Genomic DNA, 14,582 nt, shown 5'->3' on the forward strand with positions numbered 1-14,582 from the left:
TTTCCCTTCTATTTTTGTTGCTGAGACTGTTTTTGTTCACCTCATCCCTTATTCTGGAGTAAACTTCAACAGGACTGTCTCCCAGTCATGGCTTTCAAGCATAGTGTCTGTAAGCAGCAGTGTCAGAAGGTGTGTTTGACATGTTGGCTCCTAGGTATAAAGTCCATATTGTGATCGCTTTCCACTAGCTGTCAAGAAGCTTTATAGAGTGTGTGTTTGTAGTTTTCTGTTTGTTTTTGGCCTGTGGTATCCTCACCTTATTTTCAATATCTATGTTTATGTGTTTTTCCTAGTCTGTTTCTTCCATTAGTATAACTGGATTTGTAGACCAGTGTGTATGTAACAATGTTATAAGTTGTCTTATTTCTAATTATGTTAAGTATTGTATCTTTTGCATCTTGAACTAGGTATCTAGGTTACCTGTTTTTATAATTGGTAGTTTGGATTATTTTAAATGAACTATGAGTAAAGAGAAACTTGGTCATTGAGATCAAAATGTGATTACTAACCAGTATTTCCTTTTGTGCTAACTAGACCGAAATCAACGCCAGCTGGAACGCCAAGTGCCAATGGTGTCCAAACAGAAGCTTTAGACTACGAGAGATTGAAACAGGTATCCCTTGTATGATTTTGGGTTAATATACCTTGAAAGGAACTACATGGACTGCAGCAGTGATGTTAAGTGCAGATATTGAGCTCAACAAGTTTGTTCTTTCCTGGGTTACTGGTAACATGTCACTTCTATTTTGGTGTCTCAATGTATTCATTCCCCCAACCCTTGAAGGGCTCAATGACTACAGTGGTTTCTAAAATGCGATCAAGTATGTACAAGTAGATGAGAGTTAAAGTGACAGTAGGGCTGATGTGTTCCTAGAACAAACATTAAAACACTGCAGGGAAAAAGACACAGGGAGATGACAGGGCCGGTCTATCCAGTCTCCTTATCATGACTTTTTAATATTATGAGAGTTTTGTGCAGATTTTGACTGCACCAACTCATTTCTCTACTTCCTTATTTTACTGTTTACATTGTTTTAGTAAGTGTTGAGGCCCTGTGTGTCATCTGTTCTTGATACAATTACATGTTAGAGTGCTGGAGTACATTACATAGTTCTTGTTTGTAAGACTTGAAAGGCTTCGTATGGCTAGAGGCCAGTGGCTGACTGTCTTCAGCCTGCAAAGTTGTGGCTAGTGGGGGTCCTTCATGTGTCTTATTGTGCTTCATAAAGGGCAGAGCTGACTGTGCCTTACTCCGGTTGTGGTGTGTTACCCTATTGAGGTAATATGAGTAGCAGATTATTTAAAAAAATGTTACTAAATGCTACTTTAACCATCAGCAGACTGTTCCACTGTTGAGTTCCCATCGCTAGGAGAAGATCTACTTCTTACTGTTTATACATCTTCCATTATCTGCTCTGTTATTGTATTACATGTTTACTGTTCCCCTTAAATGTTCAGTTGGCCTTGCTTAGTATTTTCAGAAGTGTGGATACTGTGGTTTTATCACCCATCAGTATCTGTTCCACAGCCTCATCCCCCAGTGACTACATATTCAGGCCTGTCAGGATATTGGAATCCTAAAACGTTGTAAGACTTATGCCTGTCTTCCATTAGTATTGTGATTGTGATCCTTCCCAGCTCTAGATATCATGGCATTCTGCAATTTATTGGCTTGTTTTCTATATGTACATAAATCTGCAGCCAGTCTATTTCCTTTCTTTAGGACCACACAGTTGCTAATAAAAGACTGAATATTTCTGCCAGAATGTTTGGCTTCCTGTCATACCTACAAGACCTGTAATTGAGTCATGCATCGTCAAATAATAAACTGCAGTTTCAGAAGAAAAAACAGTGAATGCTAAGACATTGTCACGTCAAATTCAGCCTCCACAATTCTACTCCTATTCTGTACTGAGTTACTGTACCTTGGAGCAGATGTGTAGATAAGAACCGGGAGTAACTTTAGAGCAAGACATTGATTCTAAATTCATTATCTTTACAGTTATTACTCATCCATTATCTTTACAGTTGTCTGTGTTGATTCTAAAGGTGAAAGAAATCATGTTTGTGGTGCTTACATTACTTAACCTTTTAAATGGCTTTTAATTTTCTATTTCATAATTCTGAACATTAAGTGATACTGGCGAGCTGACAGTGGAGCTAGGTTTTAAGACTCATGTTTATTGCACATAAATCATTGCAAATATGAAGTGGTACATTTTCAGTCACACACAAAGGTTTAGGATGTCAAGTCCTATAAATTAATTTTGTCCTATATGACCTTTTTCGTATATCTTTGCTTTTCTTGCAGCATTTCTGCTTCCTGTGTTTGTAACTGTGCAGTTTACCAATGTTTACAAACTTTAGTAATTATGAAATAAGTTTAGTCACCTCGAGATTTGTAGGATTTTTTTGGCATGCAGTTAACCAGCTGAATTCATCTGGTCCTGGAGAATGTGATATGTGCAAATTCTGACTACCAGTAATGTTGCAAGGTTAGCTTTGAATTATTACTTTCCGGACTATAACAAACATTCCCCAGATATAGCCTCCCCCCTACCAAATGTCCCACACTGACGAAATTGAGCAATAGACTCGCTGGTACTACCTAGTTAAAAAATTTCATACACTACAGGTAAACAGTTACATGTCATCATTTACATGCATTATTATGAGATGCTGTGTATGGACACCATTTCCACTTGTTCCTTGCTCCTTTGTCTTTCAAGCTGTGGGAAGGCTTGCTGATTTTTTAGCTGCATCATATAAACAGATTGAATTATGTCATAACCAGAATATCACCTATCTTCATTTAACTGTATTCAGAATGAGATTTTTCAGTTGAAGAAAAAATAGCCTGTGCAAGTAAAGTCCATGGGTGCACGGCCAAATTCCAGTAGAATATCAAACAACAAAGCAGGCCAGCACTGGTGGAATCACTTTATTCACCTCACAAACTGGTTTCTGCTATGTAAGCCTTCATCAAATGCTTTGTCTGATACTTTTCAGTTGAAGCCCAAATGTTATCCATTCTGAGTGTCTGTCACTCCTCCCCCTTTAAGACTCTGCTTTCTCTTGCTCTTTCTTTTTCAAGTACAGACTGTGTTCTGTCTTCACATTATAACTGTTCAAAAGGGCTAACGCACATGATTGGTACCAAAGCCACGGACTAAAACTAAATACAAAAATGTGCATTCTCATCCCATTTGGCAAAGAAGTCGTCCCTGCAAATTGCAATATTGACAGCACCCCCCCCCCCCCCACAGTGGTAAGGAAAACCTTCTACCTTGTGTATTTCATAAATAAGGACATCACATTCAAGACTAAGGATGTTATAACTCCTCCATACTCAACCCTCATCAGACGACTAATAAAGTACAATGCTGCCTTTTGCATGTACCTCACCAAGACACCTGCAGTTGCTGGAGAGATCACAGAGGTTTCTTACCAAGAAAATTCAGGGCCTCCAAAACAAAGCCTACATGGAAAGACTGAAAGCCTTGTCACTGTACTCTGTATCCTACAGGCTGCTGAGAGGTGATTTGTGCCTGGCCTAAAGAGCAGTCTCTGACCCTGCCCTAATGGAAATGCTGCACATCCACAAATCATATGGGACAAGAGTCCCTCACTCCAGGGATCTCAGTCTAGCCTGTGACATTAACAGAACATGCTGGAGAGAGACATATATTTTCCCAGAGATTGCCATTCCTCTGGAATAAACTCCCAATTCACGTAAAGCAGAGCCCCTCATTAACCATATTCAAGTGCAACCTATTCAATTGGATTTGAGACCGTAAGGGACAGTCTGTGCTGATCATATTCGCTCTGTGAATAATGACCATCTAACCAAGGTCAGATAGAGAATACTGGTATAACATGGCTAAACTTGTAAAGGCTGTAGGGCCATTAGCCTAGTAATCTCCTGTGAACCTATATACCTCTCAACCTGCAGACATTGAAAAGAGAATTAAAGGTTGTTGAAAAGTAGGTACACCCAGCCAAAAATCTGGGCATAAAATCTGAATACTGAGGTTTACTATCATTTTATTGAAGAGGACTCTGTTGAATTCACTTTTTGCGAAGTCTGAAACGCTAACATTAAAAATGTTGAATTCACCAGAGTGTTTGACTAAGCATAAGAAACACAGTGTCCCTTATCATTAGGGTGACCGCAAAATATCCCAACTAACAAACTAGAACAGAGTGAGACTGTCACACAGAAAAAAACAATAGGTAAAAACTAAATGAAAACTCCAGCCAAGCTAGAACTTCCACTGAGTGACCTCTCAAACCTCTTGTAACAGAGGCACATGGTATAAATGCAAATGACCTTATGAATATCAGGTGTTTCATCTATATAGTGATTCTGAATGCCCATGACTTTATTACTTTTTAAGTCATTTTAATGGACAATTTCAGGCCCATAAAGCCAAACTCCACTTTGTGGATATGGATATTTCGGCCTTATGACCTCATTAGCACAGCACAAGTAGAGTGTTTGACCTCATCACAGCACTCTTTGTTTTAGCTTGTTAGTTGGGATATTTTGCAGTCACCCTAATGGTAATGGACATCAGCTGGGTATACCACCCCTCTGTTTCTTATGCTTAGTCAAACATACTGCTTGTGCTGTGCTGATGATGTCATAACAAGGCCAAAATATGCATATCCACAGCTAGTGGGGATTGACTTTATTGGCTTGAAATTGTCCATTAAAATGGCTTAAAAAGTAATAAGTCATGGGCATTCAGAATCGCCATGAAGCTGAAACACCTGATGTTCATGAGGGTCATTTGCATATATCCCATGTGCCTCTCTTAGTGGACGTTTTAGCTTGGCTGGCGTTTTCGTTTAGTTTTTACTGATTGTTTTTTCTGTGTGACCTTCTCATGCTTTTTCACTTTTAGGTACAGGAAAGAAAATGGGGAGATAGTTTGGCTTAAAGAAAACTTGCGTATCCCTTTTGGCATAAAAGGAGGATTAGCTCTCAAAGAAACTTCATCTCTGTGGAAAATGAGGTAGATTGAATCACCACAAGAGCTTGAAACTCAGAAACGCCACTCACAGAGGCCAGAGCAATCAGTAAAACTACTTTCCATGATAAGAACTTCAAATCATCCAGGTTAACTTGTTCAAATGGAGCAAGTGTTAGTTTCTCTGACACACACAATACCCAAAGTGTCGTCACTGGTTTACTTGGAGGCCTCTTGTACAAAACCCTTTTCAAAAACATTTTGACATGAAACTGCACTGAAAGAGGCTCCATGGGCAGACATGTAGAAAAGTCTGATGATTGCACCTTGATAGAAAAATAAGAAAGGCCATGGGGTAGTAACTCTCACAAATATTGTAAAACAAGATTTATTCCCTTTTTTAAATATCTCTCATCCATTTTTTTATCTTTCATAATGTTAAATGCTTCAAATATAGTTTAATATAGTTGGGTTAGACTTTAATTTCCATTTTGTAATAATTGCTTTTTTTGGCAACCGGCAGACTTTATCTTAATAAGGCCTTCCTATATCTAGTCAATTCAAATCCTGTTTTCCAGCTCAAAATAATTATTTCGAATCCACAGTAACTTAGTATGTCCACCAAGGCTCCAGGCATAAAAATCTCGGAGACAAAGTAAAAACAAAGCTCTGGTTTATTGTTAACAGCAGGGTAAGCACTTTCATAGTAGTGCTTCTTCAGATCCTAACATAAAAACAAGCTAGCACTTCAGTTATTTAAAAAAAACATTCAACCAATCAGAAACCCTCCCGTTAATGATGCAATTTGCCTATGTAGAAGGATGAACAATCAAAAACTTAGAGCGGGTGCTTCAGCATTTGGGAGATATTAGGAATAAAAAGATCTCGAATGCTCTTTATAAACACGTCAAGGATAATGATGGACATTTCTTTAGATTCACAGTAGTAGATACAATTAATAATGGTCTTAGAGGAGGTGATTTATTTAATAAAACTGAGTGTAGGGAGATGAAATGGGTATCCATTTTTCAGGCACATAGGGGGCCAAGTGTGAATTGTACAAATACCATTGAAGCCTGCCTTAAAGGCAAAGCCATTGCATCATTAACGGGAGGGTTTCTGATTGGTTGAATGTTTTTTTAAATAACTGAAGTGTTAGCTTGTTTTTATGTTAGGATTTGAAGAAGCACTATTGTGAAAGCGCTTATCCTGTTACAATAAACCAGAGCTTTGTTTTTACTTCGTGTCCGAGATTTTTATGCCTGGAACCTTGGTAGACATACTAAGTTACTGTGAATTCATAATATTTTTTGCTGCAGTGTCTCCTATAATTGTTGGACTGTTTTTTCTTCGCTAAAATAATTATTTCCTTAGTTACAGCCATTTGCTTTCTCAGTATTTCTGACAGAGTATTCTCAGGAAATTTTTAAAATCTGTCAAATCATTGCACTCTCAAAACAAATATTCCCAGTTACCTCTGTTTTTTCCTAATCACACCTACAACATTTGCAGTCTACCTGAGGAAAAATATTTGAAGTCTGCTTAGAGTATAAAAATACCTATCCATTTATTTCCAAGCAAAGATACTAAACCGTCTGGGCTTATTTTGCATACTTGGGAGCCATACATATGTCATCTCACTGGTTTCTTGTAAATTGCTTTCCCAGTCTCTCTTCCCAGTCTTTTCTAGCCTGCCCTGATTAATTCTTATAATTATCTTGCAGTATTTTATATGCCCTACTAATAATCCCTGTTTTAACTGCACCTTCTGTTCTAAATTCAACTATAAACTCTGCCAGAGCTGGAATTTTAAGTTGATTCCCCTCTCTTCTCTCTGCCTGTACTCTATCAGTCCCTGGTAGCAAATGCAGTCTCTAATCCTCAGTCCTGACCTCTTCTTGGCTTCATCCCACTCTTACCTTTCCCTCTCTAGTGATATGCTCCCAATACCTTGGTTCCTTTGCTAGTTTTCTCCAGTAAATGCCAGTCCCCTCTTGCTTATTTTCTGTACACCTGCTTGCAGTCACCCCTAGTAGCAAAATCTCCTTTCTCCATTCTTATACTGGCTTAGTACATAGAACACATTCTTCTACTTTGAGTATAAGATTCTGTATGGTGGTGGTTGTTCCCCTTAAGAATCTGCACCCAAGATGACACTATTTTTGACCCCCCCCCTCCCACTGTATCATCATCCCTTTCCATTTTGAATTATAACCTTATGCTTGATTATGTATATGAACCTTAACTGTGTAGCTCTAAAACATTCCTTCACATTAGATAATCCTAAACCACCTTTTTATAAGGATCAGCTTATCCCACTTAACTCTTGCCCTCTTCCCCTCCCAAATAAATTCCTTCAACTCTGTTATTGTCCTCAACTTCTGTGGTTGATAAAAACATGCCTGACCCATATATAAAATTAAAAGGATTAAAAACATTTTCACTGCTTGTATTTTACTATCCATATCAATAAACAAGAGCTTTCAGTTTATCAGTTTTTGTATTATCTTTTGTTTAGTCTCTTCTCACATATCCTTAGCTGCCATAACAGAAGGTTTTTAACCCATATGACTAAATACTTCATCTCTCCATAAATATGGGCATTTCTGCACCCATTCATGTGGGTACAAAAATATATGGCTATACCCTTTGTTTTATCGTCCGTATTTGTATATCCCAAAAAGACTTGAAACTGTCTCAGAATGTTCCACAACACTGAGATGTCCCTTTCTGGATGTATCCGATACAGAATATTTGCAAATAAAGCCAACTTTTCTCGTTTACCATACCAGTTGTATCCTTGCATTTCTGAGTCCCTTATTTTCTTTGCTAGTGGCTCTAAATGTAAAGCAAATAAAAGGGGAAAGAGAGCAGTCCTGCCTTGTTCCTGTGTTCAGAGAGGATCCATCCCACTTTAATTCTTGCCACCAGTCCTTCACATTTCCTCCTAAATATCCTTATTGTATCAGTGGATGCAAATGCTTCCATTGCCCTACAAATCCCAGCTTATTCTATCAGTTGCTTTCTGTGCATCAAGACCCACTAACAACAGAGGTAATCTTCGGATTCATAGGTTCATAGAAGATTACTAAGCTAATGGCTTAAGAGCCCTTACAAGCCTATCCAATATAACCTGTTTTTACCCAATATATGACCCCTAGGGGCAAGAAGATGGCATAGATTTGTACTTAATGCCTTGAGTTTATTACAGATTGTCTGTGTCCCTAAGGGACGTGACTTTGCAATTCCCCATCCATTGATCCAAATTACATTTGATGAGAGCCAGGGAAGGGCTGTGCTTAATGTGCGTATGAAGCCTGTTCCAAAGAAGGGGCAATCTCTGAGATGCATCTGCCTCTCCAGCATATTTTTTTAAGTCGCTGACTTAAGTTTAGATCCCTTGATCAGGTTTCCCTTGTGCTGTTTGAGTTGCAGATGTGTAGAAGTTCCATCAGGGCTGGATCTGTGAGTGCCTTTGTAGGTCAGGTATAGTTCACCCCTTAATTTTCCATAGGAGACATAGTAAAGGGATAGGGCTTTTAGTCTATCCATAAAGGGCATGTTTATATCTTGTATTTTCTTTGTGAGGAACCTCTGAGGTCGCTCCAGCTGTAAGTGCCTAGTGAAGTACTTGTCAAATGGAGCATTGTACTATTATTGGTCTGATGAGGGCTGAGTACAGCAGGACTATGATTTCCTTGTTCTGGATGCCAAACATTTACTTAAGTTGTGCCATACGGAAGGACTGTCTCACCACTGCAAGACACATTTTGGTCAAAGGTCAGGCTACTGTTGTGTACCTAGATCTCTCACTTCTGAGTTTGTTCTTAGGGGTGCACTATTGATGATATAATTTGCAGGGGTATTTGACTTCCCAAAGGGTATGGTGATGCATTTTTTTTTTTTTGCATTTAGTTTTAGCCCGTGGTTCTGGCACCAATCATTAGACCTTCCTTAAGGATATTTGCATCGGGGGATACATTGATTGCCCCCAGCTTGCAGTTGTCAGAAGACTTTGTCACCCAGAGGTCTTCCACATTAGCCTTGACTTCAGAGAAGTATATTCCAAACTGGAGTGGTCCCAGCACTTAGCCCTGTGGCACACCACTAGCCTCCTGCTGGCTCTGGATTTACTCACTTTAACCACATATGTTCTGTCCATTGGCTATCCATCTGGTGACATAGGGATTTATGCCCAGTTTTGTGAGTTTATTTATAATACCTGAATGGAGAATTGTGTCAAATGCCTTGGCAAAGTAGGCAATATGTACTGTTTTATTCTCATCCATGGCCTTAGTGACTTTCTCAAAGAAATCCACCAGATTCAGAAGGCATGACCTGCCCCTGACAGAGCCGAACTGGGCTGGTTCCTGTTTTTGAATGTTTCCTATCATTATTTATCCGGTCCATAATTATTCTTTCCATGGCCTTACATATAACACTGTTCAAACTTATGGATCACTTTCCCAGATCAGTAGATGATCCCACTTAATGCAGATGGATGAGTGTTGTTGTCCTACTCTTGTCGGGACAAAGCCAGTCCAGAGGCTGTGGTTAAATAGAGGTCCTAATGGGCCTGATAAGTCCTGATTTAAGCTGTTTAAGAGGCAACCTGATATATCGTCAGGCCCAACTGAAGCTGTGTTTTTAGCTTTAGGGAGCGTAGTGGCAGTCTGTTCTTTGGTAATGATTGGCAGTGGAGTGGTGAAGGACATTTCTTGGGGAAGACTGGGAGTGATGGGGAGGGGAAATTTGAGCTGAACTAGTTGGCCAGCAAATTTGCTATATCTTCTGGCTGAGTTTAGTTATGCCATCTACAGCTAATTTCGCACATTGTTGAGTGTGTTGTCCTTAAAGTTGCAGTCATAACTGAAGAAAGCTTTATGGTTATCTTTAGCTTTAGAGGCTATTTTTTACCTCAAATTCTGCTTAGAGAGACTTGACTTATTCCCTGATGCGCTTGTTTAGACTGAGAGCCTTTTCCTTTGTTGTGCACATTCCTTCTTACTTCGCAACAGGATTTTCTTTCCTTTGTAGAACAACCTATTAATACCAGGGTGGCTTGTTTTCATGTTTTGACCTGGGTTTATTTTGGTCTGGTACTGCATTTTCTATGCAGTTGTCTAAATGGTTATACAGGGCTTTTGTGTATACCTCTGCATATGTTTCTATGTTTTCTGGATTTGGAGAAGTTTGAAAACTAGCTATGCCATCCCTTAATAGAGGTAATTTACCTTGGCGAAGTTCTTAAAGTTTTTTTGGTATAGGTGGGGGGACTAGTTTTACCTTTATTTCAAGGGAGACCACTTTGTGATCTGATCTTACCATTGAGGATATTACACTGTGAGGGGAGCAACACACTTCCATATTTGAAAGTACCAGGTCTAGGTATGCTTTCTCATAGCCATTTTTGGAGCATGCACTATGTATGTCCTTTTAATTAAATCCTGTTGTGGAATACCAGCCTAGTTGCTTATCTGTGCTTTCTTAAAATTAATTCAGTCTGTCGACACAGGCTCTGAATCTTCCAACCCCATACTGCGAAACCTACAGATTTCTTCAGGTTGCTTTCTGTTAAATTTAAAAATTTCTTAGCTGTAATGCATTGGATAGTAGCACAGGTGGTATTAACAATTCAGTACTGACAAAGGAAACAGTTGCATTAGTGAAATGTTGATAAGATTGTCACATGCAGCTTTTCTGCTTTTTCAGCCTTCTTTTTTTATTTGCACTGCTATTTGTTGACACATTTCTTTTTCATATTTTCTGCTAAACATTACTTCAAATGTTTTATAAATACGAAGAACAAACAAACTAGTAAGAAAACAAATTGAGGCGAGCCAGGTAACACACGGCAAGTAGACGCAAATAAAATCCAAGTTTAATATATATATATATATATATATATATATATATATATATTTAAAGGTACAATGATCATTTAAACCAGGCAGGCCAGTTGCATTCAATGTATCAATCCTGTTGTATTTGCAATTCTCTGTTATTGTCTTAATATCACCACCTCTCAAACTTATATGTTCTACCATAAACCAAACGTGTGTTCATCGCCTGCAGATGCAATACGTTTCAGTGCAGCATTTTTAGACTCCTGCTTCCTGTTGTCATACAAATGATCATAAATCCTATTTTTGCACAATCTGTCTTAACCACGTATAGCAACATATGTTCAGTGTTACAGTCAGCATAATCAAACATGTAATATCTTTTAAATAAAAACAAAAAGCTTCAAGCTCCCACTGGAATGTAAAAAATACCAGAATAAGAAAACTACCAATTAGCACTTAAAAAAATGGAGGTTTAATAAAAATCCACATTAAAAAGTACACATTGTTGAGCGCTGTCATCAGAACCATGAACAAAACTGAGAAAGTAACCTGTAAAAATACATAAATTGACACACACCCCTGTAATAGAACCAGTTTGTTGAATAAAACACCAATCAGATGGAAAATGCTAATAAATTATAAACCTAGAACCTGTCATAGGTTTCTGCCAGTCTGAATACAGAATTGCTACTTTCATCCACAGTGTGAACAAGCAAAAGGGATCATATAGCATAAACACCATCAGATGGAAAATGCTAATAAAGTGTAGCAGAGAACCAGTCATAAGTTCCTAAGCCAATCAGAATACAGAATTACTTGCTAATTTCTACCATTGGTTCTCTGTTAATACTTTTAGCATTTTCCATCTGATTGGTGGTTATTTTGCCAAAACTGATTGGTCTTCTTACAGGGGGCAGTGAATTCATGGCGCTTAACTGCCACCATCAAAAAGGCATACTGCAGAATGCCTACAAATTAAGCATTGAAAAGACCTGGATACATGACTGATCTGTATGATACCTCACTGATAATCATAGATTCATCTGGTCTCGCTTTTTAAGACCTGTATTCTTTTTTCTTGACTGGTATTTTACACAAGCTACTTCATTAGGATCCCTGCCTGCTCTGATTTTTCATTAAGAGTTCAATGCCAACATTTCATTCAGTGCTGGGTATAAATAAGTGCAGTTAACTCACTTTGCCATTGGCTTTTACATTTAAAAGTTTGATCTATGTTTACATCTGATTGTTCCTTACACAGTAACATTAGTTTGAAAAAATGTGGTTGCCATGTCCCTGTAATAGTTGATTGTGTATCTTGGGCATTTAAGAATAATTTTTTCTTCATTAAAATATTCAAGTAGCCTTGTTGCTAAATGACGAACAAGACAGAAGAGTTGCAGACTCCTTAGAAATAATGGGTATTTTATTGTTTTCAGTCTAGCTAAGCCAGTAGTTTGTCACTAGTCATTTCAGAATTTCACATTTGTTTGTCTCCTGTTATAGTTACTCTGCGTTTTTTTCTACTCTGCAGTACTGGTTAAACATGAGCTCCATTTATATGCAAAATGTGGGACATCTGTGCACACTTTCTTTTTAACATTGACTGCTTCAAGAAGGTTCCAGTTTATCTTAATGTGTGTGTGTGTGTGCTTCTGCCTTCAGAGACTAAGGTATGGCTTGTTAGCAAACCAGATCCCCCATAGCACTGTTTGTTTTCCGAATATTGCAAATGGACATTTTGTGATGTTTTCTCCTTATTCATATGAGGTTTTCCATCATGATCCTTTTCTTTTCTCATATTTTGATTTTTTTTCTTTTAGATTACCCTAAGATAATTATTTCATTTTTCTCAGAAATTTTCATCTGTGTGTTTCTCAAATTCACCATTTCTTGACATTGTTCCTTAATACTGTCTAGTGTAGGATAGTCTTTTATGCCTGCTTTGAATTACAGGATAAGTAAACCCAGATGCAAGGTAGATCCTAGTTACTCTTATAACATGTGATGGAACGTGATTAAGGCACAATTTCCCTACACAGAATTTGCCACATATGTTTGAGCGAAAAGTTGCTCATTAATAATGTAGTCAATGTAGTTTGAAGCAACAACAGAGCTGTTTCAACGATGCTCTGTACAGTTTTTTTTTTTAAGTTTATATTAAGTATGCTATTTGTTCCCAGTGTACTACCCTTGGTTGTTGGAGCAACTGAAGTAAATGCATAAACTGTTCCTATTCACTGTAGCCCCTGAGTTTTTATCTGAAGCCATGCAAGAAATGAACTCCCTTTACAGAGGTTATTGTTTGGGGTGGGGAGTGCTTGACCATATTTGAACTTTGATCTGTTGACTGTTTTCAGATAGCTTGAATACCCAAATTGCTCAGTTTTGTAATAACTGTCAATTTATTTTGATGCTTGGTACACGTATCATTTGTGGATATGTTCATGTTTTTTCACTTTCTCATTTAAAGTGAGATGTATGCGATTGAGGCCTGTTCAGTTGAATGTATTGTTTAGAATATGTTATCAGTAAAATACAGACATTCATCATTTACCTGTAGAGTAAAGAATGAGACATAGGCAGCAATAATTGTTCAGAGTTATGTTGTGTGAAAATACTTAACCATTTTAACATTGTAATTTATTTTAACTCTAGGACATTTTAGATGAAATGAGAAAGGAACTAACAAAACTGAAAGAGGAACTTATTGATGGTAAGAAACTTTATATGTATTATTTTGGTGAACAGCACTGTCTTCACACTTTAGTATCTTGATACGATTTGAATCTATCATTGTGATGCAACTGCTATGGATAACATTTTCAAATTTTTTTTTATTAATTAAGACAAGACTTGTTAAATTTGTGTAACATCCATTAATGTGAGTTTATTATGTAGTAAGACACAAGACTGTACTTGCAGTAAACTGAGAAGTAGTGGTTCTCATTGTCACCATCAAAAACTGTACTTAAGCCAGGGTTTTTGTTCCACGCATTATTCCCTTGTAGACTGAGCCTGCATAACAGAGCTGTGCAAACTGCGACTCTTTATAGCTACAAGAAACACTAGGTGCTGAAAGAATTTGAAACTCATGACAGTAATTGGATGCAAGAAATTGTAGCTTATAGTCAGTAATTTATGCATTCACCTAACGCTTTTTTTGTAAATAGTTTTAATAAACTCATTTTCTTTTTTTTTTTTTACCTTAAAACTGGTCTACAGACCTTATCTGTGTAATAAATTTAACTTTATTCAGCAGGTGAGTGAGACAAAGCAATTTGGCTCTTCAGTGTAGTGAAGACATTTTGTCTTAGGAATGTAGTATTCAAAAGAATATAAATACATAAGTGCATTTTGAAAAGTTAAAACTTTTGAAGGTGGATTCATTAGGCATAGATTTACACCAGCTGTCACTGTTTAGCTAAAAGGTGAAAAAGGGCATATGTACCCTGATCAAAACTTCCTCATCTTAGGTTGTGTTTTCGTATGTAAAAATGATTACAGCCCTACAACATGTATATAAAAAGAAAAAGAAAAAAAAAGCTTGACTTCGCTATTTCTTTTTTGTGCCATTAGCTTTTCTTTAGGACAGAGATTTTTAGGTTTGAATGAAATCTGATAATACAAACTGCAGCAATTTTTCACTGGCTCTCACATGTTGCACATTACATTTAAGATTGTGGGACTGTAAAAAAACATCTGTAACAAGAAGTCCTGCCTTCCTTCCTTCCCTCCCTCCCACTGGGGCAATTGATCGCAT

General features: G+C 37.6%; 1 protein-coding gene across 9 annotated transcripts in view; it reads left to right on the forward strand.

Annotated features, from left to right (window-relative positions):
- The window catches only part of ENAH (ENAH actin regulator), a 1,657,477-nt gene that overhangs the window by 1,620,267 nt on the left and 22,628 nt on the right, over positions 1-14,582 (forward strand). For all 9 annotated transcript variants that reach the window (XM_044059827.1, XM_044059830.1, XM_044059831.1 and 6 more), the window contains 2 exons: positions 535-613; positions 13,478-13,535. In XM_044059827.1, coding sequence (XP_043915762.1) covers positions 535-613; positions 13,478-13,535 — 137 coding nt within the window. The remainder of the gene's footprint in view (positions 1-534; positions 614-13,477; positions 13,536-14,582) is intronic.

Source organism: Protopterus annectens, chromosome 1.part2 (assembly GCF_019279795.1).
Source record: "Protopterus annectens isolate FY-2018-M chromosome 1.part2, PAN1.0, whole genome shotgun sequence".
Classification (NCBI taxonomy): Eukaryota; Metazoa; Chordata; order Ceratodontiformes; family Protopteridae; genus Protopterus; species Protopterus annectens.